Here is a 27,796-nt window from a genome sequence, read left to right on the forward strand (position 1 = left end):
TCCCCCTGCACATGCACCCGATTCCTCTCTAAGATTATATGTCAAAATTACCAAATGTTAGACATCCAACAGCAGATGGAAGGAAGGATAGGATATGTTTTATTTAACGACGCACTCAACACATTATATTTACGGTTGTATGGGGTCGGATGATTATTAAATCAATATGCTTTATCTATGATGTCCTTAAACAATCCCCCCCCCCCCCAACTTTACCCTTTCCAAACGAAATAATATTGATTTGAATTTGTCGATTTTAACACGTAAAATTAAGAAGTGAAAACGTTCATTGTTTATTTTAGTGGACAACACTCTTAAAATTTCGAACGTCTAACCATTACCTACCCGTTGAAACTGGACGCTGGAATAACATACTTATAGAAGATAGAATTTGAAACTGGACGCTGGAATAACATACTTATAGAAGATAGAATTTGAAACTGGACGCTGGAATAACATACTTATAGAAGATAGAATTTGAAACTGGACGCTGGAATGAATAACATACTTACAGAAGATAGAATTTGAAACTGGACGCTGGAATAACATACTTATAGAAGATAGAATTTGAAACTGGACGCTGGAATAACATACTTATAGAAGATAAAATTTGAAACTGGACGCTGGAATGAATAATATACTTACAGAAGATAGAATTTGAAACTGGACGCTGGAATAACATACTTATAGAAGATAGAATTTGAAACTGGACGCTGGAATAACATACTTATAGAAGATAGAATTTGAAACTGGACGCTGGAATGAATAACATACTTACAGAAGATAGAATTTGAAACTGGACGCTGGAATAACATACTTATAGAAGATAGAATTTGAAACTGGACGCTGGAATGAATAACATACTTACAGAAGATAGAATTTGAAACTGGACGCTGGAATAACATACTTATAGAAGATAGAATTTGAAACTGGACGCTGGAATAACATACTTACAGAAGATAGAATTTGAAACTGGACGCTGGAATAACATACTTATAGAAGATAGAATTTGAAACTGGACGCTGGAATGAATAACATACTTACAGAAGATAGAATTTGAAACTGGGCGCTGGAATAACATACTTATAGAAGATAGAATTTGAAACTGGACGCTGGAATGAATAACATACTTATAGAAGATAGAATTTGAAACTGGACGCTGGAATAACATACTTACAGAAGATAGAATTTGAAACTGGACGCTGGAATGACATACTTATAGAAGATAGAATTTGAAACTGGACGCTGGAATGAATAACATACTTACAGAAGATAGAATTTGAAACTGGACGCTGGAATGAATAACATACTTACAGAAGATAGAATTTGAAACTGGACGCTGGAATGAATAACATACTTACAGAAGATAGAATTTGAAACTGGACGCTGGAATGACATACTTATAGAAGATAGAATTTGAAACTGGACGCTGGAATGAATAACATACTTACAGAAGATAGAATTTGAAACTGGACGCTGGAATAACATACTTATAGAAGATAGAATTTGTAACTGGACGCTGGAATGACATACTTATAGAAGATAGAATTTGAAACTGGACGCTGGAATGAATAACATACTTACAGAAGATAGAATTTGAAACTGGACGCTGGAATAACATACTTATAGAAGATAGAATTTGAAACTGGACGCTGGAATGACATACTTATAGAAGATAGAATTTGAAACTGGACGCTGGAATGAATAACATACTTACAGAAGATAGAATTTGAAACTGGACGCTGGAATGACATACTTATAGAAGATAGAATTTGAAACTGGACGCTGGAATGAATAACATACTTACAGAAGATAGAATTTGAAACTGGACGCTGGAATGACATACTTATAGAAGATAGAATTTGAAACTGGACGCTGGAATAACATACTTATAGAAGATAGAATTTGAAACTGGACGCTGGAATAACATACTTATAGAAGATAGAATTTGAAACTGGACGCTGGAATAACATACTTATAGAAGATAGAATTTGAAACTGGACGCTGGAATGAATAACATACTTACAGAAGATAGAATTTGAAACTGGACGCTGGAATTACATACTTATAGAAGATAGAATTTGAAACTGGACGCTGGAATAACATACTTACAGAAGATAGAATTTGAAACTGGACGCTGGAATAACATACTTACAGAAGATAGAATTTGAAACTGGACGCTGGAATAACATACTTATAGAAGATAGAATTTGAAACTGGACGCTGGAATGAATAACATACTTACAGAAGATAGAATTTGAAACTGGGCGCTGGAATAACATACTTATAGAAGATACAATTTGAAACTGGACGCTGGAATGAATAACATACTTATAGAAGATAGAATTTGAAACTGGACGCTGGAATAACATACTTACAGAAGATAGAATTTGAAACTGGACGCTGGAATGACATACTTATAGAAGATAGAATTTGAAACTGGACGCTGGAATGAATAACATACTTACAGAAGATAGAATTTGAAACTGGACGCTGGAATGAATAACATACTTACAGAAGATAGAATTTGAAACTGGACGCTGGAATGAATAACATACTTACAGAAGATAGAATTTGAAACTGGACGCTGGAATGACATACTTATAGAAGATAGAATTTGAAACTGGACGCTGGAATGAATAACATACTTACAGAAGATAGAATTTGAAACTGGACGCTGGAATAACATACTTATAGAAGATAGAATTTGAAACTGGACGCTGGAATAACATACTTATAGAAGATAGAATTTGAAACTGGACGCTGGAATAACACACTTATAGAAGATAAAATTTGTACACTATGTAATGTAATGGACATTGGCGACGGGTTCCTTTATCTTTTCATTTGCCATTTTTTTCATAATTCAAGAGTCCAGTTTCTACACCCATATTATTTTACGCGACCAAGTACTTACACATTTAGAGAACCAATGGGGAATAAACGAATTAGTACCCTAAAGAAATTAGCATGTTTCATAGATATAATAATTAATTAATTAAAACGCCCTGGACTACAAACACCATTCAAAACCAAAAATATTTAATAAAATATTACCATTATATACTGCACCATATATACGTTTAACAATCGATTCGTTCATAAGTTCTTGGATACCCGTATATCTGTATTAAATATCTGTATCATTATATAATATATTGATATGTGTGATTGTATGCGTTTGTGTATGTGTTTGTGTATGTATTGTAATTAATGTATTTACGGTCAACCATCGTGTTTATTCCTCCTATGCCGTTGTGCAACGGCCCGAGTGTAAATAAAGTCTTGTCTTGTTAACTGTTTAAGCCCAAAATACACAGTTAGAAAAAGTTTCCAGAATACCACGTTGACCAGCACCACTGACAATGACGTACCAAATGAGTTTAGATGATACAACAGTAAACTAAATGTGGATCGGAAACCCTTACATTATGAACACTATGTGAACAATGGGATTATATTTAGATGATACAACAGTAAACTAAATGTGGATCGGAAACCCTTACATTATGAACACTATGTGAACAATGGGATTATATTTAGATGATATTTAATGCAGGAATAGTGTCAGTGTTTAACCAAGGAACATTTAGAAACGCATTTAACATACAATCGAATTTCTTAGAATTAATAAACATTTAGAAACGCATTTAACATACAATCGAATTTCTTAGAATTAATAAACGCAATCAAAACCTAGAAACGTGACACAGTTTCAATAATCAACAATCAACAGGTAATAACTACTAATCCCATATTTCCTTTTAAACTGGAGTTATGTTTTAAGAAAACAAAAGGATACAAACATTACCATTAACACCAACTGCCCAACGAAATTGTTCAGATTTAAGTTACATATTATCTCTATAAGAGTGGAGAAATGTCTATAATCTACCATTTCAATGTATAAAATGTTCAGATTTAAGTTACATATTATCTCTATAAGAGTGGAGAAATGTCTATAATTTACCATTTCAAGGTCTATAAGAGTGGAGAAATGTCTATAATCTACCATTTCAATGTATAAAAGAGTGGCGAAATGTCTATAATTTACCATTTCAATCTCTATAAGAGTGGAGAAATGTCTATAATTTACCATTTCAATGTCTATAAGAGTGGAGAAATGTCTATAATCTACCATTGCAATGTCTATAAGAGTGGAGAAATGTCTATAATTTACCATTTCAGTGTATAAAAGAGTGGAGAAATGTCTATAATTTACCATTTCAATGTATAAAAGAGTGGAGAAATGTCTATAATCTACCATTTCAATGTATAAATTGTTCAGATTTAAGTTACATATTATCTCTATAAGAGTGGAGAAATGTCTATAATCTACCATTTCAATATATAAATTGTTCAGATTTAAGTTACATATTATCTCTATAAGAGTGGAGAAATGTCTATAATCTACCATTTCAATGTATAAAAGAGTGGAGAAATTTCTATAATCTACCATTTCAATGTCCATAAGAGTGGAGAAATGTCTATAATCTACCATTTCAATGTATAAAAGAGTGGAGAAATGTCTATAATTTACCATTTCAATGTCTATAAGAGTGGAGAAATGTCTATAATCTACCATTTCAATGTATAAAAGAGTGGAGAAATGTCTATAATCTACCATTTCAATGTCTATAAGAGTGGAGAAATGTCTATAATTTACCATTTCAATGTCTATAAGAGTGGAGAAATGTCTATAATCTACCATTTCAATGTATAAAAGAGTGGAGAAATGTCTATAATCTACCATGTCAATGTCTATAATTTACCATTTCAATGTGGAGAAATGTCTATAATTACCATTTCAATCTCTATAAGAGTGGAGAAATGTCTATAATCTACCATTTCAATGTCTATAAGAGTGGAGAAATGTCTATAATCTACCATTTCAATGTATAAAAGAGTGGAGAAATGTCTATAATCTACCATTTCAATGTCTATAAGAGTGGAGAAATGTCTATAATCTACCATTTCAATGTATAAAAGAGTGGAGAAATGTCTATAATTTACCATTTCAATGTCTATAAGAGTGGAGAAATGTCTATAATCTACCATTTCAATGTCTATAAGAGTGGAGAAATGTCTATAATCTACCATTTCAATGTATAAAAGAGTGGAGAAATGTCTATAATTTACCATTTCAATGTCTATAAGAGTGGAGAAATGTCTATAATCTACCATTTCAATGTCAGAGTGGAGAAATTATATTCTACCATTTCAATGTATAAAAGAGTGGAGAAATGTCTATAATTTACCATTTCAATGTCTATAAGAGTGGAGAAATGTCTATAATCTACCATTTCAATGTCTATAAGAGTGGAGAAATGTCTATAATCTACCATTTCAATGTATAAAAGAGTGGAGAAATGTCTATAATTTACCATTTCAATGTCTATAAGAGTGGAGAAATGTCTATAATCTACCATTTCAATGTATAAAAGAGTGGAGAAATGTCTATAATCTACCATTTCAATGTCTATAAGAGTGGAGAAATGTCTATAATTTACCATTTCAATCTCTATAAGAGTGGAGAAATGTCTATAATCTACCATTTCAATGTCTATAAGAGTGGAGAAATGTCTATAATCTACCATTTCAATGTATAAAAGAGTGGAGAAATGTCTATAATTTACCATTTCAATGTCTATAAGAGTGGAGAAATGTCTATAATTTACCATTTCAATGTCTATAAGAGTGGAGAAATGTCTATAATCTACCATTTCAATGTCTATAAGAGTGGAGAAATGTCTATAATCTACCATTTCAATGTATAAAAGAGTGGAGAAATGTCTATAATCTACCATGTCAATGTCTATAAGAGTGGAGAAATGTCTATAATCTACCATTTCAATGTATAAAAGAGTGGAGAAATGTCTATAATTTACCATTTCAATCTCTATAAGAGTGGAGAAATGTCTATAATCTACCATTTCAATCTCTATAAGAGTGGAGAAATGTCTCTAATCTACCATTTCAATGTCTATAAGAGTGGAGAAATGTCTATAATCTACCATTTCAGTGTATAAAAGAGTGGAGAAATGTCTATAATTTACCATTTCAATGTCTATAAGAGTGGAGAAATGTCTATAATCTACCATTTCAATGTCTATAAGAGTGGAGAAATGTCTATAATCTACCATTTCAATGTATAAAAGAGTGGAGAAATGTCTATAATCTACCATTTCAATGTCTATAAGAGTGGAGAAATGTCTATAATTTACCATTTCAATGTCTATAAGAGTGGAGAAATGTCTATAATTTACCATTGCAATGTCTATAAGAGTGGAGAAATGTCTATAATTTACCATTGCAATGTCTATAAGAGTGGAGAAATGTCTATAATTTACCATTTCAATGTATAAAAGAGTGGAGAAATGTCTATAATTTACCATTTCAATGTATAAAAGAGTGGAGAAATGTCTATAATCTACCATTTCAATGTATAAATTGTTCAGATTTAAGTTACATATTATCTCTATAAGAGTGGAGAAATGTCTATAATCTACCATTTCAATGTATAAATTGTTCAGATTTAAGTCACATATTATCTCTATAAGAGTGGAGAAATGTCTATAATCTACCATTTCAATGTATAAATTGTTCAGATTTAAGTTACATATTATCTCTATAAGAGTGGAGAAATGTCTATAATCTACCATTTCAATGTATAAAAGAGTGGAGAAATGTCTATAATCTACCATTTCAATGTCTATAAGAGTGGAGAAATGTCTATAATCTACCATTTCAATGTATAAAAGAGTGGAGAAATGTCTATAATTTACCATTTTAATGTCTATAAGAGTGGAGAAATGTCTATAATTTACCATTTCAATGTCTATAAGAGTGGAGAAATGTCTATAATTTACCATTTCAATGTCTATAAGAGTGGAGAAATGTCTATAATTTACCATTGCAATGTCTATAAGAGTGGAGAAATGTCTATAATTTACCATTTCAATGTCTATAAGAGTGGAGAAATGTCTATAATCTACCATTTCAATGTATAAAAGAGTGGAGAAATGTCTATAATCTACCATTTCAATGTATAAATTGTTCAGATTTAAGTTACATATTATCTCTATAAGAGTGGAGAAATGTCTATAATCTACCATTTCAATGTATAAATTGTTCAGATTTAAGTTACATATTATCTCTATAAGAGTGGAGAAATGTCTATAACCTACCATTTCAATGTATAAAAGAGTGGAGAAATGTCTATAATCTACCATTTCAATGTCTATAAGAGTGGAGAAATGTCTATATTCTACCATTTCAATGTATAAAAGAGTGGAGAAATGTCTATAATTTACCATTTCAATGTCTATAAGAGTGGAGAAATGTCTATAATTTACCATTTCAATGTCTATAAGAGTGGAGAAATGTCTATAATTTACCATTGCAATGTCTATAAGAGTGGAGAAATGTCTATAATTTACCATTTCAATGTATAAAAGAGTGGAGAAATGTCTATAATTTACCATTTCAATGTATAAAAGAGTGGAGAAATGTCTATAATCTACCATTTCAATGTATAAATTGTTCAGATTTAAGTTACATATTATCTCTATAAGAGTGGAGAAATGTCTATAATCTACCATTTCAATGTATAAAAGAGTGGAGAAATGTCTATAATTTACCATTTCAATATCTATAAGAGTGGAGAAATGTCTATAATCTACCATTTCAATGTATAAAAGAGAGGAGAAATGTCTATAATTTACCATTTCAATGTATAAAAGAGTGGAGAAATGTCTATAATTTACCATTTCAATGTATAAAAGACCCACCAGTATTATGGTGTCAATATAAAATCCTACAAAAAATAATAGCAATTACACTTTTCTTTATAAAATAAAATATATAGAATCAAACATGTGTGAATTTTGCCCTGCATAGTGAGAAACATTGGAGCATGTGTTTTCTAGGACTGTTCCAAAGTCTTAGATGTATGGAAAGAAATTGAACAGTGTGACCAGGACAAAGGTGAACACATACAATTTGATAAACAGACAGGGTTTTTTGGAATCATAAATAACAATAAACCCAAAAGGCTCATTACTAATGTAAAATGCAAAACCAGGAACCGAACGTATACGCGCTTTTAAATTTGTTAAACGATAAAACACAAATTGAAAAATATATATTATATAAAAACTGTCAATTCAAAAAAATATGAGGGCTATTGGGCACGTTGGTCCAAATTCCTACAAATAATGCATGTCAATATATTGTTCTAGATAAATTTATGACAACATGAAATGCATTGACTTCTATATCTAACGTTGTTCTATTCCGTCCTTTCCTTTTCTCTTTTTTTACCGTAACTTTTCTTGAACTCTTTTTCTTTCATTTCAAGTTTTCATTGTTAACCGCATTTGTCATAGAATTTTTATGCATGCACATATCCATGTATATCAGTACTGTTTTAATATGCTTTGACGTCCAATAGCCGATGATAAGATAAAAAATCAATGTGCTCTAGTGGCGTCGTTAAATAAAACAAACTTTACTTCTTTTTTTTTGGTTTTAATATGCAATAATTACGGTACGCCTATATTATTCAAATTTTATAGCATCATGTGTCATAAAATAATGTTTCTGAGGGTAATAAGCTTCTTAACAAAAATAATACAAAATTAAAATAAATAAAATAAAATAAATGTGAGTGGTCATAGAAGTTCCTGTCGTGACAAATGTATTGGAGGGGGAGTCTATTATTAATTAATCAATTTAAATAATCATCAATTTTCTCTTTAACTCTGTATCGTGCTGGGGTTTTGTTAAACACACACTCATTCATTGTTTATCTCTGTGTGAAAGCCATATAACCCCTTGTCATGCATTGATAAGCTCGCTTGTCAAGGCTAACGGCAACTTTACGCGCCGGCTTATTCAGACTCATCGAAACAGTAGATCTCACATGACCCCGATGATCACGTGTCACCAAGACTTAGTGATGATTTTACACATCACTTAGCATGTACAACGAGCTGCGGCAAACACCGGGATTACACCACGAGGTACTGTTATAGGTAAGTTACTAATTGTGTTTAATAATATGCAGGGTATATTGTAACACACATCTGTTGTACATGTTTTGTTAGTACATCCAACACATTATCAAATATACCACGTATTACACCCCCCTGTAAAAAGAGGAGACAAATTATCTATAGCAAAATTGCTCCTATTATTGAAATTTGATAACCTTCTGTTGGAGTTTGGAGATGTAGACCAGTTATTCGCCAGCAGTTGTAATATACAAATATAATCCAGTCCCCTTCGCTCGATACACTTACGGGTAGATGCGGAATTGTTGTAGGTAGAGGTTACAGTTCTGGAAAAGACAGCTACAGTATTCCAAAGTACACACATTAACATGCTTAAAATATGACAAACTCTTCTTGAAAACACCCAGTCGACACACATAGTCCACACAGGCAGTAGTCTCTCTAACACACACACTCACACACACACACACACACACACACACACACACACACACACAGAGAGAGAGAGAGAGAGAGAGACAGAGAGACAGAGAGACAGAGAGACAGACACACGCACGCACACTGAACACACACTGAAAAATGAAAAATATGTATGTATTTCAAACTACATGTATATTAGTTGTACTGTTAATAGTAATACGAATTGCGGTTTGGTTTTGGATTTACATTTACGTGCAAAACTAGGCTTACGATGTTTTGTGAAACTGGGCCCTGGTATGTTTCATTTTACACTGTTAATATTAGTGTGCTAACATTAATAGTCAATTTACAAGAGTTGGTAGACAGTTTTATCTAACGTAGTGTGTGTACACAAACACATCAAAGTTCACATCTGATAAACTACCATATAGTATAGAGATACCCTCATTATACATATATATATCTATATATATGTTAGTGTATGTGTGTTGTGTGTGTGTGTGTGTGTGTGTGTGTGTGTGTGTGTGTGTGTATGTATGTATGTGTGTGTGTATACAAACATATCAAAGTTCACATCTGATAAACTGTACCATATATTATAGAGATACCCTCATTATACATATAGCTGTGTATATGTTAATGTGTGCGTATGTGTGCGTATGTGTGTGTGTGTGTGTGTGTGTGTGTGTGTATCTGTCTCTCTGTGTTTGTGTGTGTGTCTGTATGTATGTGTGTACACAAACACATCAAAGTTCACATCTGATAAACTGTACCATATATTATAGAGATACCCTCATTATACATATAGCTGTGTATATGTTAATGTGTGTGTGTGTGTGTGTGTGTGTATCTGTCTCTCTGTGTTTGTGTGTGTGTGCGTGTGTGTGTGTGTATGCATGTATGTATGTGTGTGTGTATACAAACATATCAAAGTTCACATCTGATAAACTGTACCATATATTATAGAGATACCCTCATTATACATATAGCTGTGTATATGTTAATGTGTGCGTATGTGTGTGTGTGTGTGTGTGTGTGTGTGTGTATGTACACAAACACATCAAAGTTCACATCTGATAAACTGTACCATATATGAAAGAGAGAGAGAGAGAGAGAGAGAGAGAGAGAGAGAGAGAGAGAGAGAGAGAGAGAGAGAGAGAGAGAGACTGGGCATGTGTGTCTGTGTCTGTGCCAATCTGTATATAAATCTGTATATATATTTATTACCCCAGAGGTCATTCATAACAGAGAAAATATTTTCCATATTTTCTCAGTGAGAAATATTCTGCATTGGTCTAACGAACCATCATACTATTGGACAATTTGACGTTTACAATCCAATCACCTTGTCGGTGCTAAATATGTCGTCATTACGATATGGCAAACACACATAATGACGTCATGTAGTTTAAAGAGTTGGCGTTTTCGGCTCTCTGTTTTTGGTGTTAAATTTATAACAAAATATCATTCTAATGCAATTCCTTCTAGATTTTGTAGCAGAATAAAGAGAACTTTTGTTTTTGAAAATTATCTATTAACGTGATTAAATTACAAAGTTATAGAAATTCTCAGAACAGTGCGTAAAGTGGTTTACATCGTTTCTATACAGGTTGGCTTTCGTGCATGTGCGTCGAAAATAAAGGCTTTTAGAGAAAAATAGCTGAGATAAAATAGAATAACAAACTCGGTACCAGTCATTATAACATTTATGTCCCTTGTGAAATAATTTTCATTTGTCACTCGCTAAAGCCCGTGACAACTGAAAATTATTTCACTCGGGACATAAATTTGATAACAACTGGTAACTTGTTTATTATCCTCTATTTAATGTTCAAAATAAGTAGGAGATATTCAAATATAACCATGGTCGTAGCTAGCGGGGGGGGGGGGGGGGCACTTGCCCCCCCCCTACAAAAATCCGGAAAGCATTATAGAAACTTAAAGAAAATTCTCGTCTTACCTGTTTAAGGAGTTTTAGACTATTAACTACTCAGTTGCCCGTCCCCCCCCCCCCCCTCCAAAAAATTAAAACATTCCTAGCTACAGCCCTGATAACACAATATAACAGAAATGTATTAATCGGTATTGCAATATTAACTAATGGTAAAACACAAGCACTCATGTGACAAGGGATTGGCATTAAAGATTATAGCCAGGATTGTGACGTAGGTCTGGAGGAGTTGTTCTTGTCAATTTGATGTTTTCAATATTTGCACTAGTAGCGGATAAAAAACACGCGGTTCGCCAAGCACACACGAATCCGACATGACATGCTCCTGATTAAACGTCCAATAACATTTTGGGGGATCCTGTTTCATTCCTCTTGGAGAGCGACGACTAATTTAGCCAAGTTGTCCCACGTGGGTAAAAGTTCTGGGCTTAGTGCTGGCCACGGTAGTGTGGTGATGTTCTATTGCTGCAGATACGCAGTCACCAGTAGACTCCTTAGAGCACGGGCGTTGTCGTCCTGACAAACAAAATGGTGTCCAGTCTGACGTGCGAATGGCACAACGATCGGTGCAAGGATGTTGTCACGGTAGTACTTCCCAGTGACCCTCCCATGAACAATATGCAGCTGGGTTTTATGAGTCATAGTGATGCCACCCCACACCATAATGGACCCTCCTTCAAATTGGTCATGAGGACGAACGTTGACGTTGGTGTAGCGTTCACTGGGACGTCGGCAGATACGCTGCCGTAGATCGTGGAAGTCTAGTGTTAATCTGGACCCAACGTTAGCCCAATATCTACGATGTGTACACCATTGACGTCTGGCAGCAATGTGGGATAACGCAGGATGGACATGCGTGGATGTTACTTCTATGTAGTCTGTTACAAAGAGTCTGAACAGACACTGTAACGCCAGTTGTAACATGGAGTTCTCTTGCGATTTGATTGGCTGACTGACCTCGATTCCTCAACGTTTAAGTCCTAATGAAGCGGTCCTGAACCGGAGTTATGGCCCTTGACCGCCCTGAACGGGGACGATCATTCACATTTCTGGTTTGTCGATATCGGGACCACAATCGGATAATGACTGATTGTGACTCATTAAGTCTACGAGCCACAATTCGTTGGATGGTGCCAACTTGGAGCATGCCTACAGCCCTGAGACGTGATTGACGTTGGAGACGTCGCATTGTTGAAAAGTTATACAATGTTGTAAATAATGTGACAGCAAGGTTCCGATTTAGTGTTCCAGTAACAAACAAGAAAGAATATTGCCACAGTGTGCACACAACGTATACACAAACTGAGTGTTTCAAATCCTAATTCAAATCACACCCTTCACACGTACGACGTCACGTCACGTGATTCACGATCAAAACAATCCGTGCGTTTTATCATCCTCTTTGAGTTGTAACATTAACGCACATTGTGCACTTATTTTGAGTTTTATTGATATTTAAAAGGAAATACAGGTTTTGGAGGGGCGTAAAAACGGCGTAACGAATTTATTACCTTTCAGATCTTTGTTTTATAATTAAACTAAAATTACACAATCAAATTATATATAATATGTTACATTTTCAGTGCAATCAAAGCATGTGATATTTTTTAGATCACATACTTTAAGAATTTGATAACTTTGAAAATTAGATGTAAATTAATTGAGGTCACGGTACTAGGTTTATTGACATTTAAGCAAACGTACTAGGGTAACACTCCATAATTGACGTCTGCATTCATTGTCATCAAATAAAAACATTTCAATAGCAATTTTACACTGAAAGCTGCCCAGCGTTCAAAAAACAAAAACGTTACGCACTAATTTATTTTGATGTAAGGACATCCAAAATGACGTCTCTCTCTCTCTCTCTCTCTCTCTCTCTCTCTCTCTCTCTCTCTCTCTCTCTCTCTCTCTCTCTCTCTCTCTCTGTGCATGTGTGTGTGTGTGTGTGTATATGTGTGTGTTATTCTGCCTGTGACCCAGATGCTTATAAATAATGCTCAAGAACATGTCATTGGAGCAACACATAACAGTGTCATGTCAAACAGAGATGGTAATTTCAAACCATGTGTTAGTTCCCAGGAAGAGCTCAACGCTTTGACGATCTGGCATGAAACAAAGGCAACAAAAGCTGGATTCTCTGTTCATATTTTAAATCCAGATTGTAGATTGTAAATGTAGATTTTATACTACTAGGTTCCTACCCTCAAACCGAGAAGCATTACCGAAGAAGGCCAGCACAACTATAGTTAGTTCTGTACCTGCTCTGGGTATTGGACGTGGACCTTCTGGTGCCTACGAGCAACACACAAGGCGATACACATTTGCTTTTTTTTGTGAGAGGCCGACCACTCCCAATCCTGGTTTGACAAATCCACAGGTACAAGATAGAGGCCAGTGGATTTACACATAGAAATGTTATGACGTACTCACAATCATTGCCAAAGCATTGATGATATCAGAAGTAGATGAGCATAACCTTTCCGCAACTTACATTCCAGTTTAGATACGTTTAATAACTGCATCTAGTGGTTGTTGTTGCAGACACAGAACAAGATGGAGAGTACATATCTACAATCGGCTTATCTTGTGGGTGCTGGAGCTGTCACTGTGATAGGTATAGCTGCAGCAAGGTACTACATGGCACACAAGATCCAACCCCTAGTACCAATTGTCCCGCTTGAAAATCAGTCCAGAGAGCTGGAGGTGAGTCGGTCTTATTTTTTTCCGTTTTGTTGTTGTTTTGGTTTTCTATTTCTGTTTAAGAACTCCACCCCTATACCCCCACCCCGCGCCATCCATCCCCATTCCTTCGTTTCATTTTCCTTTGAATTCTATCCCATAAGCTCAGTGAGTGTTCGTCTGTGGTGCTTACGTCGCAGGACCGAACCACCTCGGTGAATCCATTTTAACTGATTCATTTTGAAAAGGTTCTGTTCTTGGTATGCGTCAGTGTGGTTTGTTTTGTGAATATGACTATACAGTATTGTTTTGTGAATATGACTATACAGTATTGTTTTGTGAATATGACTATACAGTATTGTTTTGTTGATTATTTTACACTTTCTTTTAACTCATGTTCATCATCCGTTTTGGGGGCGGGATTTAGCTCACTCGGTAGGGTGATCGCTTGGAGTGCTTGCTTAGGATCCAATAACTTCGATGGATCTATTCAACTAACTGGGTTTTCCTTGTTCTCACCATTGCACCACAACTGGTCAAAGGCCGTGGTATGTGCTTTCCTGTCTGTGGGAAAGTACATATTAAAGGGACATTCCCGAGTTTGCTGCATTATAAGATGTTTCCGACTAATAAAATATTTCTACTATTAAAGTTACATATTAAATATATTTTTTTGTTTAGAATATCAGTGTCTGTATATTCAATGTGTTTCTGGTCATCTTAATATTTGTAAGAAGCCCAAACTGGGTTTTGTCTTCAAATAATTTCGTATGTACGAATAAAAATATATTTTTAGGAAATAAAATGAAATTTTACCTAGTACAAATATTAGAACGATCAGGAACACGTTTAATATACAGCCACTAATATATTATGCAGAAAAATATATTTGATATGTAATTACAATCGTTAAAATGTCTCTGTTAGTCGATAACATCTTTAAAATTGCAGCAAACTCAGGAATGTCCCTTTAAAGATCCCTTGCTGCTGATGGAAAAATGTAGCGAGTTTACCCTGATGTCTACGGGTCGGAATTACCAAAACCAAATGTTTGACATCTAACATTCAATTATTAATTAATCTGGCAGCTTCTCCCATCATTCAACCTCTTTTACTGGCCATCTCCACATCTCATTCCTACTCTCTCCAGTCTCTGCTGTTTTCCCCATCAGCTTTTTATTTGTGGGTCTGTCATTTCACATAACGTAATGTGCATCCCCAGGTTTTTACATAATTAGGACAAAAGGGCCAGATGTCACACAAACAATATCAACAGGCGCCTTTTTAGTTTAGAAGCGACTTTTGTGTTTACCAAAACAATACCCTCTTATACCGAGAGAACAAAGGGAACGCTTGGTAGTGTCTGTTTGACGTACACTATAATGTAATGTCGGACTGAATGTCAGTCACGTGAGGTTGAATGGCAACAACTCGGTTAACTTCCTGTAATGTCGGATTGAATGTCAGTCACGTGAGGTTGAATGGCAACAACACGGTTAACTTCCTGTAAGGTTGGATTGAATGTCAGTCACGTGAGGTTGAATGGCAACAACACGGTTAACTTCCTGTAAGGTTGGATTGAATGTCAGTCACGTGAGGTTGAATGGCAACAACACGGTTAACTTCCTGTAATGTCGGATTGAATGTCAGTCACGTGAGGTTGAATGGCAACAACACGGTTAACTTCCTGTAATGTTGGATTGAATGTCAGTCACGTGAGGTTGAATGGATTGAATGTCAGTCACGTGAGGTTGAATGGCAACAACACGGTTAACTTCCTGTAATGTCGGATTGAATGTCAGTCACGTGAGGTTGAATGGCAACAACACGGTTAACTTCCTGTAATGTTGGATTGAATGTCAGTCACGTGAGGTTGAATGGCAACAACACGGTTAACTTTCTGTAATGTCGGATTGAATGTAAGTCACGTGAGGTTGAATGGCAACAACACGGTTAACTTCCTGTAATGTCGGATTGAATGTAAGTCACGTGAGGTTGAATGGCAACAACACGGTTAACTTCCTGTAATGTTGGATTGAATGTCAGTCGCGTGAGGTTGAATGGCAACAACTCGGAAAAAGAAAGAAAGAAATGTTTTATTTAACGACGCACTCAACACATTTTATTTACGGTTATATGGCGTCAGACATATGGTTAAGGACCAGACAGATTTTGAGAGGAAACCCGCTGTCGCCACATAGGCTACTTTTTTACGACAGGCAGCAAGGGATCTTTTATTTGCGCTTCCCACAGGCAGGATAGCACAAACCATGGCCTTTGTTGAACCAGTTATGGATCACTGGTCAGAGCAAGTGGTTTACACCTACCCATTGAGCCTTGCGGAGCACTCACTCAGGGTTTGGAGTCGGTATCTGGATTAAATATCCCATGCCTCGACTGGGATCCGAACCCAGTACCTACCAGCCTGTAGACCGATGGCCTACCACGACCCCACCGAGGCCGGTAGCAACAACCCGGTTAACTTCCTGTAATGTCGGATTGAATGTAAGTCGCGTGAGGTTGAATGGCAACAACACGGTTAACTTCCTGTAATGTCGGATTGAATGTAAGTCGCGTGAGGTTGAATGGCAACAACACGGTTAACTTCCTGTAATGTCGGATTGAATGTCAGTCGCGTGAGGTTGAATGGCAACAACACGGTTAACTTCCTGTAATGTCGGATTGAATGTCAGTCACGTGAGGTTGAATGGCAACAACACGGTTAACTTCCTGTAATGTCGGATTGAATGTCAGTCACGTGAGGTTGAATGGCAACAACACGGTTAACTTCCTGTAATGTCGTGAGGTTGAATGGCAACAACCTACCCATTGTCACGTGAGGTTGAATGGCAACAACTCGGTTAACTTCCTGTAATGTCGGATTGAATGTAAGTCGCGTGAGGTTGAATGGCAACAACACGGTTAACTTCCTGTAATGTCGGATTGAATGTCAGTCACGTGAGGTTGAATGGCAACAACACGGTTAACTTCCTGTAATGTCGGATTGAATGTCAGTCGCGTGAGGTTGAATGGCAACAACACGGTTAACTTCCTGTAATGTCGGATTGAATGTCAGTCGCGTGAGGTTGAATGGCAACAACTCGGTTAACTTCCTGTAATGTCGGATTGAATGGCAGTCACGTGAGGTTGAATGGCAACAACAAGGTTAACTTCCTGTAATGTCGGATTGAATGTCAGTCACGTGAGGTTGAATGGCAACAACACGGTTAACTTCCTGTAATGTTGGATTGAATGTCAGTCACGTGAGGTTGAATGGATTGAATGTCAGTCACGTGAGGTTGAATGGCAACAACACGGTTAACTTCCTGTAATGTCGGATTGAATGTCAGTCACGTGAGGTTGAATGGCAACAACACGGTTAACTTCCTGTAATGTCGGATTGAATGTAAGTCACGTGAGGTTGAATGGCAACAACACGGTTAACTTCCTGTAATGTCGAATTGAATGTAAGTCACGTGAGGTTGAATGGCAACAACACGGCTAACTTCCTGTAATGTCGGATTGAATGTAAGTCACGTGAGGATGAATGGCAACAACACGGTTAACTTCCTGTAATGTCGGATTGAATGTAAGTCACGTGAGGATGAATGGCAACAACACGGTTAACTTCCTGTAATGTCGGATTGAATGTAAGTCACGTGAGGTTGAATGGCAACAACTCGGTTAACTTCCTGACACTATGGATTCATTCAGCTGATTGTTGTTGTTTTTTCTCGTTTCAACCAGTGCACCACGACTGTACTGGGTTTTTCTCGTTCCAACCAGTGCACCACAACTGGACAAAGGCCATGGTATGTACTTTCCTGTCTGAGGGAAAGTGCATATAAAAGGTCCCTTTCTGCATTAGGAAAAATGTAGCGGGTTTCCTCTGATGAGTCAGAATTACCAAATGTTTGACATCCAATGGTTAATTAATCAATGTGCTCCAGTGGTGTCGTTAAACAAAACAAACTTTATAACTTCTTTTTTTACTATGGATGAGGGTTTTGGTTACATTCACTCTTTCCTATTAGTGTTGGTGCAATCTCCTCTTTTTTTCCCCATCACTATGTTTTATCTTACAGCCAAGATTTAATTTAATATGAAAAGGAATTTCGCATGGATTTGAAGGAAGGAGAGTGAATGCTTTCTCATATACTGTTCTGGTGGGAAATTGAAGAGATAGGAACTATTCATGTGGTGTGGAGAGGCACGATGCACACTCTTAATAGCCATAATTTAAGATATTTGTGTAGTATTCATTCTGTTAAACGGAAGTTTGAATTTCAGAACATGTGGTACTTCACAGCCAGCGGTATCCTAAAAATAACCTGGTCGGGATTTGGATGGGAATTTAACAAAGCTGAATAACATATTTCATTTCCTTAATTACATTTATTTCAATATTAGCGAGTTTGGATTGTTAAATGATTTTTGTTTTCACATCTAGGACGGGTCTCGAGTGGCCGCGTTTATAACGAACGACTCTCCGCTGATGGAGTATCTCTATGATGACGTCAGAACTCTCCACGAGGCATTTCTCAGAGGCATGCGAGTCTCGAGTACGTATAGTACAAAGTGTACGGTATAGTACGTGTCATACAACGTGTACGATATATTACGTATAATACAACGTGTACGGTATATTACGTATGCATACAACGTGTACGGTATATTACGTATGCATACGTTTACGGTATATTACGTATAACACAAGGTGTACGGTATATTACGTATAACACAACGTGTATGGTATATTACGTATAATGCAACGTGTATAGTATATTACGTATAACACACGGTGTACGGTATATTACGTATAACACAAGGTGTACTGTATATTACGTATAACACAAGGTGTACGGTATATTACATATAATACGTGTACGGTATATTACGTATAATGCAACGTGTACGGTATATTACGTATAAAACAAGGTGTACGGTATATTACGTATAATACAACGTGTACGGTATATTACGTATAATACAACGTGTATGGTATACTACGTATAATGCAACGTATACGGTGTATTACGTATAACACAGGGTGTACAGTATATTACGTATACTGCAACGTATACGGTATATTACGTATAACACAAGGTGTACGGTATATTATGTATAATAAAAAAAGTGTACGGTATATTATGAATAATGCAACGTGTACGGTATATTACGTATAACACAATGTGTACGGTATATTATGTATAATAAAAAAAAAGTGTACGGTATATTATGTATAATGCAACGTGTACGGTATATTACGTATAACACAATGTGTACGGTATACTATGTATAATAAAAAAGTGTACGGTATATTATGTATAATGCAACGTGTACGGTATATTACGTATAACACAAGGTGTACGGTATATTATGTATAATAAAAAAGTGTACGGTATATTATGTATAACACAACGTGTATAATATATTACGTATAATACAACGTGTACGGTATATTACGACTGACGAAAATTAATGCCAGTCAGAAACGCTAAGTTAGGTTCTGATATTCATATACGAGGATTATGGGAGGGGAATGGTCTCCCAGACTCTCAAGCTTTAATGGCTAGGATGTGCATTCCCTCTTTCCGTTCATTTCAAGTGAGGAAGTTTTATTTAACGAGGCCCACGTTTTTATAAGTTGTTATACAATTCGATTTTTCCTTCGCTAAGACTGCCAGTGGAGACGAGTAAGAAAGAAAAGTGGTTTTGTTGTGGCTAATGTAAGTAATGTTCTTGTTATTGTTGTCGAAATTTTAAACACTTAATACCGGACTAAAGGCTGGTAGGTACTGGGTTCGCATCGCGGTACCGGCTCTCACCAAGAGCAAGTTTAACGACTCAGTGGGTAGGTGTAAGGCTACTACACCCTCTTCTCTTTCAATAACAACTAACAACTAACCCACTGTTGTGGATAGATAGCCCAACTAGCTGAGGCGTGTGTGCTCAGATCAGCATGCTTGGATATTAATTGTATATAAGCACGAAAATAAGTATAAATAACAATAATTTTAAACCTTTTTATTTTACATGATTAAATTCATTTAACACTAACTAGTATTACCCGCCTTTGATATTGTTCTAATAGAAGTTAAAACTCTCATTTTTATATTGTTAATTTATTTTGTAGAAAACGGAAATTGTCTCGGAGCAAGGACCGGACCTAATAAGGAATACCAATGGTTGTCATACAGAGAGGTGAGGATTCGTCCTACATAATTGGGCGTAGTTACAAGATCATTAACAGCTTCGCTACTATCTCGAGTGTCCTCAAGCGCTGGTCTGTTGTACTACCACCAGCTAGTACAAGATATAAACATCCAACTGCTATGAGATATAAACAGGCCGGTTGGTATAATACATACACAGATCAGATGGTATATTGTATAAACAGACCAGACGGTATATTGTATAAACAGACCAACAGGTATATTGTATAAACAGACCAGATGATATATTACATAAACAGACCAGTCGGTATATTATATAAACAGACTGGTTGGTATATTGTATAAACAGACCAGATGATATATTACATAAACAGACCAGTCGGTATATTATATAAACAGACTGGTCGGTATATTGTATAAACAGACAATCCGGTATATTGTATAAACAGATCAGTCGGTATATTGTATAAACAGGCCAGTTGGTATATTGTATAAACAAAACAGACCAGCCAGTATATTGTATAAACATACCAGCTGGTATATTGTATAAACAGACCAGTCGGTATATTGTATAAGCAGACCAGCCGGTATATTACATAAACAGACCAGCCGGTATACTGTATAAACAGACCAGCTGGTATATTGTATAAACAGACAAGCCGGTATATTGTATAAACAGACCAGTCGGTATATTATATAAACAGACCAGATGGTATATTGTATAAACAGACCAACATGTATATTGTATAAACAGACCAGATGATATATTACATAAACAGAACAGTCGGTATATTATATAAACAGACTGGTCGGTATATTACATAAACAGACCAGCCGGTATATTATATAAACAGACCAGTCGGTATATTGTATAAACAGACCAGTCGGTATATTGTATAAACAAAACAGACCAGCCAGTATATTGTATAAACAGACCAGCTGGTATATTGTATGAACAGACCAGTCGGTATATTACAAAAACAGACCAGTCGGTATATTGTATAAACAGACCAGCCGGTATATTACATAAACAGACTAGCTGGTATACTGTATAAACAGACCAGATGGTATATTGTATAAACAGACCAGTCAGTAGATTACAAAAAGAGACCAGCCGGTATATTGTATAAACAGATCAGCTGGTATATTGTATAAATAGACCAGCCAGTATATTACATAAACAGACCAGCCGGTATATTGTATAAACAGACCAGCCGGTGTATTGTATAAACAGACTAGCCAGTATGTTGTATAATCAGAGTAGCCGGTATATTATATAAACAGACCAGCCCGTATGTTGTATAAACAGACCATGCCGGTATATTGTATAAATAGACCAGCTGATATATTGTATAAACTGGCCAGCCGGTATATTGTATAAACAGACATGCCGGTATATTGTATAAACAGACCAGCCAGTATAGTGTATGAACAGACCAGCCTATATATTATATAAACAGACAAGCCGGTATATTATATAAACAGACCAGTCGGTATATTGTATAAACAGACCAGTCGATATATTGTATAAACAGACAACCCGGTATATTGTATAAATAGACCAATCGGTATATTGTAAAAACAGGCCAGTTGGTATATTGTATAAACAAAACAGACCAGCCAGTATACTGTATAAACAGAGCAGCGCCAGAGGACACCTCGAGCTAGTTGACAGTGTATTCTGAGGGGCCGTCATATAGTCTACTTTTCACTATTTAGGCATTTACAATACAACATTACTTTTATGGTTTTCTTTAGATGTTGTTTAAAATATAGATGACAATGAATCGCACGTTTAGTGAAATAGACAACGTCAGGCGGAGCTCTACAAGGGAATCTGTCTTCCAGATGTTTACATTTGTAGCGCTAAGATAAGTTGGACAGTACTGTCTAAAGTGACCTTAAACACGTTATTGCAACTGCTTGAAGTTATTCAGTTGATATGTAACATTTCGCGGCCTGAGATTAATCGTATTATCTCTCTAGTTCGGCTAATGGAACAATTTAACGCATTTCCCCTGAAGACTACTTGGCAAAATAATCAAATCTTTGACAACCAATAGCTGATAATTCATTAATCGATGTGCTCTAGTGGTGTCGTTAAAGAAAGCAGACTGTCGTGTTTGTCGTCAAAGGGCTGTGATCACGTGGTCGCGACTGCTACAAACCTGTATACATTTGTCTTTGCAATAGGAGTCGATGTATAAACTGTGTTTTGCTTAGTTACACAACTAGAGCACATTGATTTATTCATTATCGGTTATTTGTTGTCAGACATTCGATATTTCTGACATAAATAATCTTAGAGACGAAATCTGCTACATTTGTCCATTTGTAACAAGAGGTCTTTTATATGCACTATCCCACAGAAAGGACAGTACATACCATGGCATTTGTTATACCAGTCGTGGTGCACGGGCTGGAATGAGAAATGGTCCAATGGGCCCACCGACGGGGGTCGATCCTAGACCAACCGCGCATCAGGATAGCGCTTTACAACTGGGCAACGTCCCGCCCTCTTTACCATAGGAAAGCGAGATTGAAACTTATTAAAACTTGGCTGTTATAAAAATATCAGTCGTTTTAAAACAAGCCCGTGTCAAGTGTACTGGGGGGGGGGGGGGGGGGGGGGGTATTTATGTATTCATTTTTAGACGTTTGTGAAATCTTACGCCATTGTTTTATTCTCATTTTTAGGTTTATGACAAAGCACACGCTTTTGGTTCGGGTTTGATCAATTTAGGTTTGTCAGCGGGAAACAAAACTTATGTAGCTATTTACAGCACAAATAGAATAGAGGTAAGGTTTTAGATTTATTGTAAAATTAATTAATTAACTAATTTATTTATTTATTTATTTATTAAAATACTCTATAAACGTTCACTGTTGAAACTGGGAATGATTAACATTCGTGATAAGAACTTTTAAGCTGACGAAAATATTTAGAATTTATTTGTTAAAGACTTTTGTTAGGCACAGACTACCAACTGCCAGCACAAAATTGACTAACGTTCTGCTGTCACGACTTATACGACTGTCCAGTTGCTAGTCTGAGTGGTCTTACAACTCGATTCTGGTCGTATAACCGTCAACTTGGTTAACTATTTGCTGCCAGTTGGTAGTCTGACCCTAGCATGAGATAACAAGCCTGGCTTTTAAATTCTGTTTGATTGTAGTAAGTGCGAATGTGGGATAGTTATGAAGCATGGGCTAAAAGTGACACGCTGTAACTGCGAAGCACAATTAATGTTTATAAAGTCAATGAACGAACGATGGAAACTTGGCGTCTTCGCCTATCGAAGGGAGTGGCTCCTAAACGTGCTATTTTAAATATATACTTATCGGCAGAAAACCAGGCTGGACTGGAGATATGGGACCATTTGAGATCAAAAGTTTTGTTTGCCCTAATAACCCAGACGCGGATCCAGAGGGGTGTGGGTGTCGATGGGGTACCAATGCTACACGAAGAAACCCGATGTCCCTATACAAAACGAACCTGCGCTGTACTTTCTTGTGGTGACGTATAGGGGCGTCGGGTTTCTTCGTGTAGCGTTGGTACTGGTTGACAACATGTCTTGACTGGACTCGAGAATAATCAAACTAAAGCTCTGTTTTATCAGATTTAGGAAACAAAATTGTATTTTAGACACAGTAGCTTGCGACCATTTGGTTGTCGACGATTGCCAAAGCATTACATATAGCTTCCTTTAGTCTTCCCCATCATATGAATTTCAATAAGGGGTTGGCTGGAGGTGACTAGAGCTAGTTCGTACTAAACCACTATAGACGTCTGTGTCGTGTTGTACATGTTTGTGTTTGTATTTCCAGTGGACTGGAGGTGACTAGAGCTAGTTCGTACTAAACCACTATTGACGTCTGTGTCGTGTTGTACATGTTTGTGTTTGTATTTCCAGTGGACTGGAGGTGACTAGAGCTAGTTCGTACTAAACCACCATAGACGTCTGTGTCGTGTTGTACATGTTTGTGTTTGTATTTCCAGTGGACTGGAGGTGACTAGAGTTAGTTCGTACTAAACCACTATAGACGTCTGTGTCGTGTTGTACATGTTTGTGTTTGTATTTCCAGTGGACTGTAGCGGAGCAGGCCCACCACATGTTTTCTCTCGTCACCGTTGCCCTGTACGCTTCGCTGGGCTCGGACGCTTGCAGATACGTCATAGATCAGAGTGCGTATTAAAACGAGTATTCAGATACGTCATAGATCAGAGTGTGTATTAAAACGAGCATTCAGAACGTCATAGATCAGAGTGCGTATTAAAACGAGTATTCAGATACGTCATAGATCAGAATGCGTATTTAAATACGTCATAGATCAGAGTGCGTATTAAAATGAGCATTCAGAACGTCATAGATCAGAGTGTGTATTAAAACGAGCATTCAGAACGTCATAGATCAGAGTGCGTATTAAAACGAGTATTCAGATACGCCATAGATCAGAGTGCGTATTAAAACGAGTATTCAGATACGTCGCAGATCAGAGTGCGTATTGAAACGATTATTCAGATACGTCATAGATCAGAATGCGTATTTAAACGAGGATTTAGATACGTCATAGATCAGAGTGCGTATTAAAACGAGTATTCAGATATGTCAAAGATCAGAGTGCGTATTAAAAAGAGTATCCAGACACATGTACGTCACAGATCAGAGTATTTATTAAAACGAGTATTCAGATACGTCATAGATAACAATTCGTATTAAAACGAGTATTCAGATACGTCATAGATCAGAGTGCGTATTAAAACGAGTATTCAGATACGTCATGGATCAGAATGCGTATTTAAACGAGTATTCAGAATGTCATAGATCTGAGTGCGTATTAAAGGAACGTTTGTGAGTTTCAAGGTGTTATCGACTAAAAGAGACATTTTAATGATTGTAATTACATATGAAAAAAATTTCTGCATAAAATATTAGTGGCTGTATATTAAACGTGTTTCTGATCGTTCTAATGTTTGTACAAGGATAAATTTCATTTTATTTCCTAAAATAGTGTTTTTTGGTACGTACGTAATTATTCGAAGACAAAATGCAGTTTGGGCTTCTTACAAATATTAACTCGACCAGCAACACATTGAATATACAGACACTGATATTCTAAACAAAAAAAATACATTTAATATGTAAGTTTACTCGTAGAAATATTTTATTAGTCGGAAACATCTTACAGTGCAGGAAACTCGGGAATGTCCCTTTAAAACGGGTATTCAGAACGTCATATATTAGAGTGCATATTACAACGATTATTTAGATACGTCATAGATCGGAGTGCGTATTAAATCGAGTATTCAGAACGTCATAGATCAGAGTGCGTATTAAAACGAGTATTCAGATAGGTCAAAGATTAGAGTGCGTATTAAAACGAGTATTCAGATAGGTCATAGATCAGAGTGCGCATTGAAACGAGTTTTCAGAACGTCATAGATCAAAGTGCGTATTAAAACGAGTATTTAGATATGTCATAGATCAAAGTGCGTATTAAAACGAGTATTCAGATATGTCAAAGATCAGAGTGCGTATTAAAAAGAATATCCAGAACATGTACGTCACAGATCAGAGTGCTATTAAAACGAGTATCCAGATACGTCATAGATCAGAGTGTGTATTAAACGAGTATTAACAACTCAGTTCAGGAGAACTTACATATTAAATATATTTTATTGTTTAGAATATCAGTGTCTGTATATTCAATGTGTTTCTGGTCATCTCAATATTTGTAAGAAGCCCAAACTAGATTTTGTCTTTAAATAATTTCATTTTTAGGAAATAAAATGAAATATTACCTAGTACAAATATTAAAACGATCAGAAACACGTTTAATATACAGCCACTAATATTTTATGCAGAAAAATATATTTGATATGTAATTACAATCGTTAAAAAGTCTCCGTTAGTCGATATCATCTTTAAAATTGCAGCAAACTCAGGAATGTCCCTTTAAATGAATGTGATATGATAGAAAACGATTGCGCCAGTTAAATTGCAGGATCCGCGGAGTATATTTAAAAGTGGCGGGGTGGGGAGGGCACCATCTGTTTGATGATCTGGGGAATTAAAAAATGTACTTGAAGGTCTGAACCTGGGGTACGAGGAAAAGGTGAATTTCAGATGTTAAAATATTGTATTTTCTACCTTCTATGTGATCTGTGACGTGCTCCTCTCTCTCTCTCTCTCTCTCTCTCTCTCTCTCTCTCTCTCTCTCTCTCTCTCTCTCTCTCTCTCTCTCACACACACACAGACTCAAAATAGGGGAGGGTCGTAACCCAGTGGTAAATCGCTGATGCGCGCTCAGTCTAGGATTGATCCTCGTCGGTGGGTCCACTGAGCTATTTCTCATTACAGCCAGTACACCATGACTGCTATATCAAAGGCCGTGGTATGTGCTGTCCTCTGTGAGATCCCTGTGAGAAAATGTAGCGGGTTTCCTCTGCAAGACTATGTATTAGAATGACGAAATGTTTGACATGCAATAGCCGATGATTAAACATTCAACGTGCTTTAATGGTGTCTTTAAATAAAACAAATTAACGCTTTCAAAATAACCAAAATAGCCGTAATTTAAAATTTTCTGTGATGTTTAACGAATATATTCATTTCTTCACATATGCATCATATGTGTTCAGCTCAACTGTCTACCGTGATCTGTGACGTTCCAGAGAAGATTCAATCCTTACTGAACGTGGCTGACAAACTTCCCAAACTCAAACGAATCATCCATATTGAACCTGCATCGAAGGAAAACATAAAAACCGCCAAAACGAGGAACATCCAACTAATATCGTTTTCCGCTGTCGAGGTGCGTTATAGCAGAACACAATACTTTTATTTGCCATTTTCAGATAATCTGATCTAATAACATGGTCAAAATCGTATCTTAGTACGATAGTTTAAAAGATGTTTTGGCAAGGTCGTCTTTCTACTCTATAGGACTTCTCCTTACCTCCCTCCTCTGTCTCTGTCTCTCTGTCTCTCTGTCTGTCTCTCTGTCTGTCTGTCTGTCTCTCTCTCTCTCTCTCTCTCTCTCTCTCTCTCTCTCTCTCTATCTCTAACCTCACAAATTGTCTCATGCCGTCGCAAACCTGGCACTGGCTAGTATGTACTGATGTATTAATATCTATATATGTATATTATGTATGTGTGTGTGTGTGCGTGCGTGTATGTATGTATGCATGTATGTATGTACATGTATGTATGTATGTATGCTTGATATCTTGTCTTATTGCTACACACAATAATCAATTCCAGTAATATTTTAAAATAAATTATTGTATAGTAGTAAATTATAGAACCAATGGCTTGTGGGCCAAAATACTAATACAAAATATACTAGTAGTTATTTGGGAGACGTTTTAGTAGATTTGTTCGCGTTATTGCTAAAAAATTAAAGAGAAAAAGCTTCATCTTATTCAAAGTGGGTCATTTGCATGATGAAGGTTTGTCACAGATTTCCTTTAAAGGTCACGGATTGTCCGACAAGTGCTAAGTAGTATTACACTGGTGCACTGACTGCACACACATCTATGTGCAGGTTGA

The 27,796-nt window shown here is 36.2% G+C and overlaps 1 protein-coding gene across 1 annotated transcript in view; it reads left to right on the forward strand.

Moving 5' to 3' along the window:
* The window catches only part of LOC121378613 (long-chain-fatty-acid--CoA ligase 5-like), a 105,639-nt gene that overhangs the window by 19,021 nt on the left and 58,822 nt on the right, over positions 1–27,796 (forward strand). Inside the window, exons 2-7 of the mRNA XM_041506872.1 lie at positions 13,930–14,091; positions 18,518–18,629; positions 20,204–20,271; positions 22,941–23,042; positions 24,330–24,429; positions 26,887–27,059. Coding sequence (XP_041362806.1) covers positions 13,930–14,091; positions 18,518–18,629; positions 20,204–20,271; positions 22,941–23,042; positions 24,330–24,429; positions 26,887–27,059 — 717 coding nt within the window. The remainder of the gene's footprint in view (positions 1–13,929; positions 14,092–18,517; positions 18,630–20,203; positions 20,272–22,940; positions 23,043–24,329; positions 24,430–26,886; positions 27,060–27,796) is intronic.

This window comes from Gigantopelta aegis, chromosome 8 (assembly GCF_016097555.1).
Source record: "Gigantopelta aegis isolate Gae_Host chromosome 8, Gae_host_genome, whole genome shotgun sequence".
Lineage (NCBI taxonomy): Eukaryota > Metazoa > Mollusca > Gastropoda > Neomphalida > Peltospiridae > Gigantopelta > Gigantopelta aegis.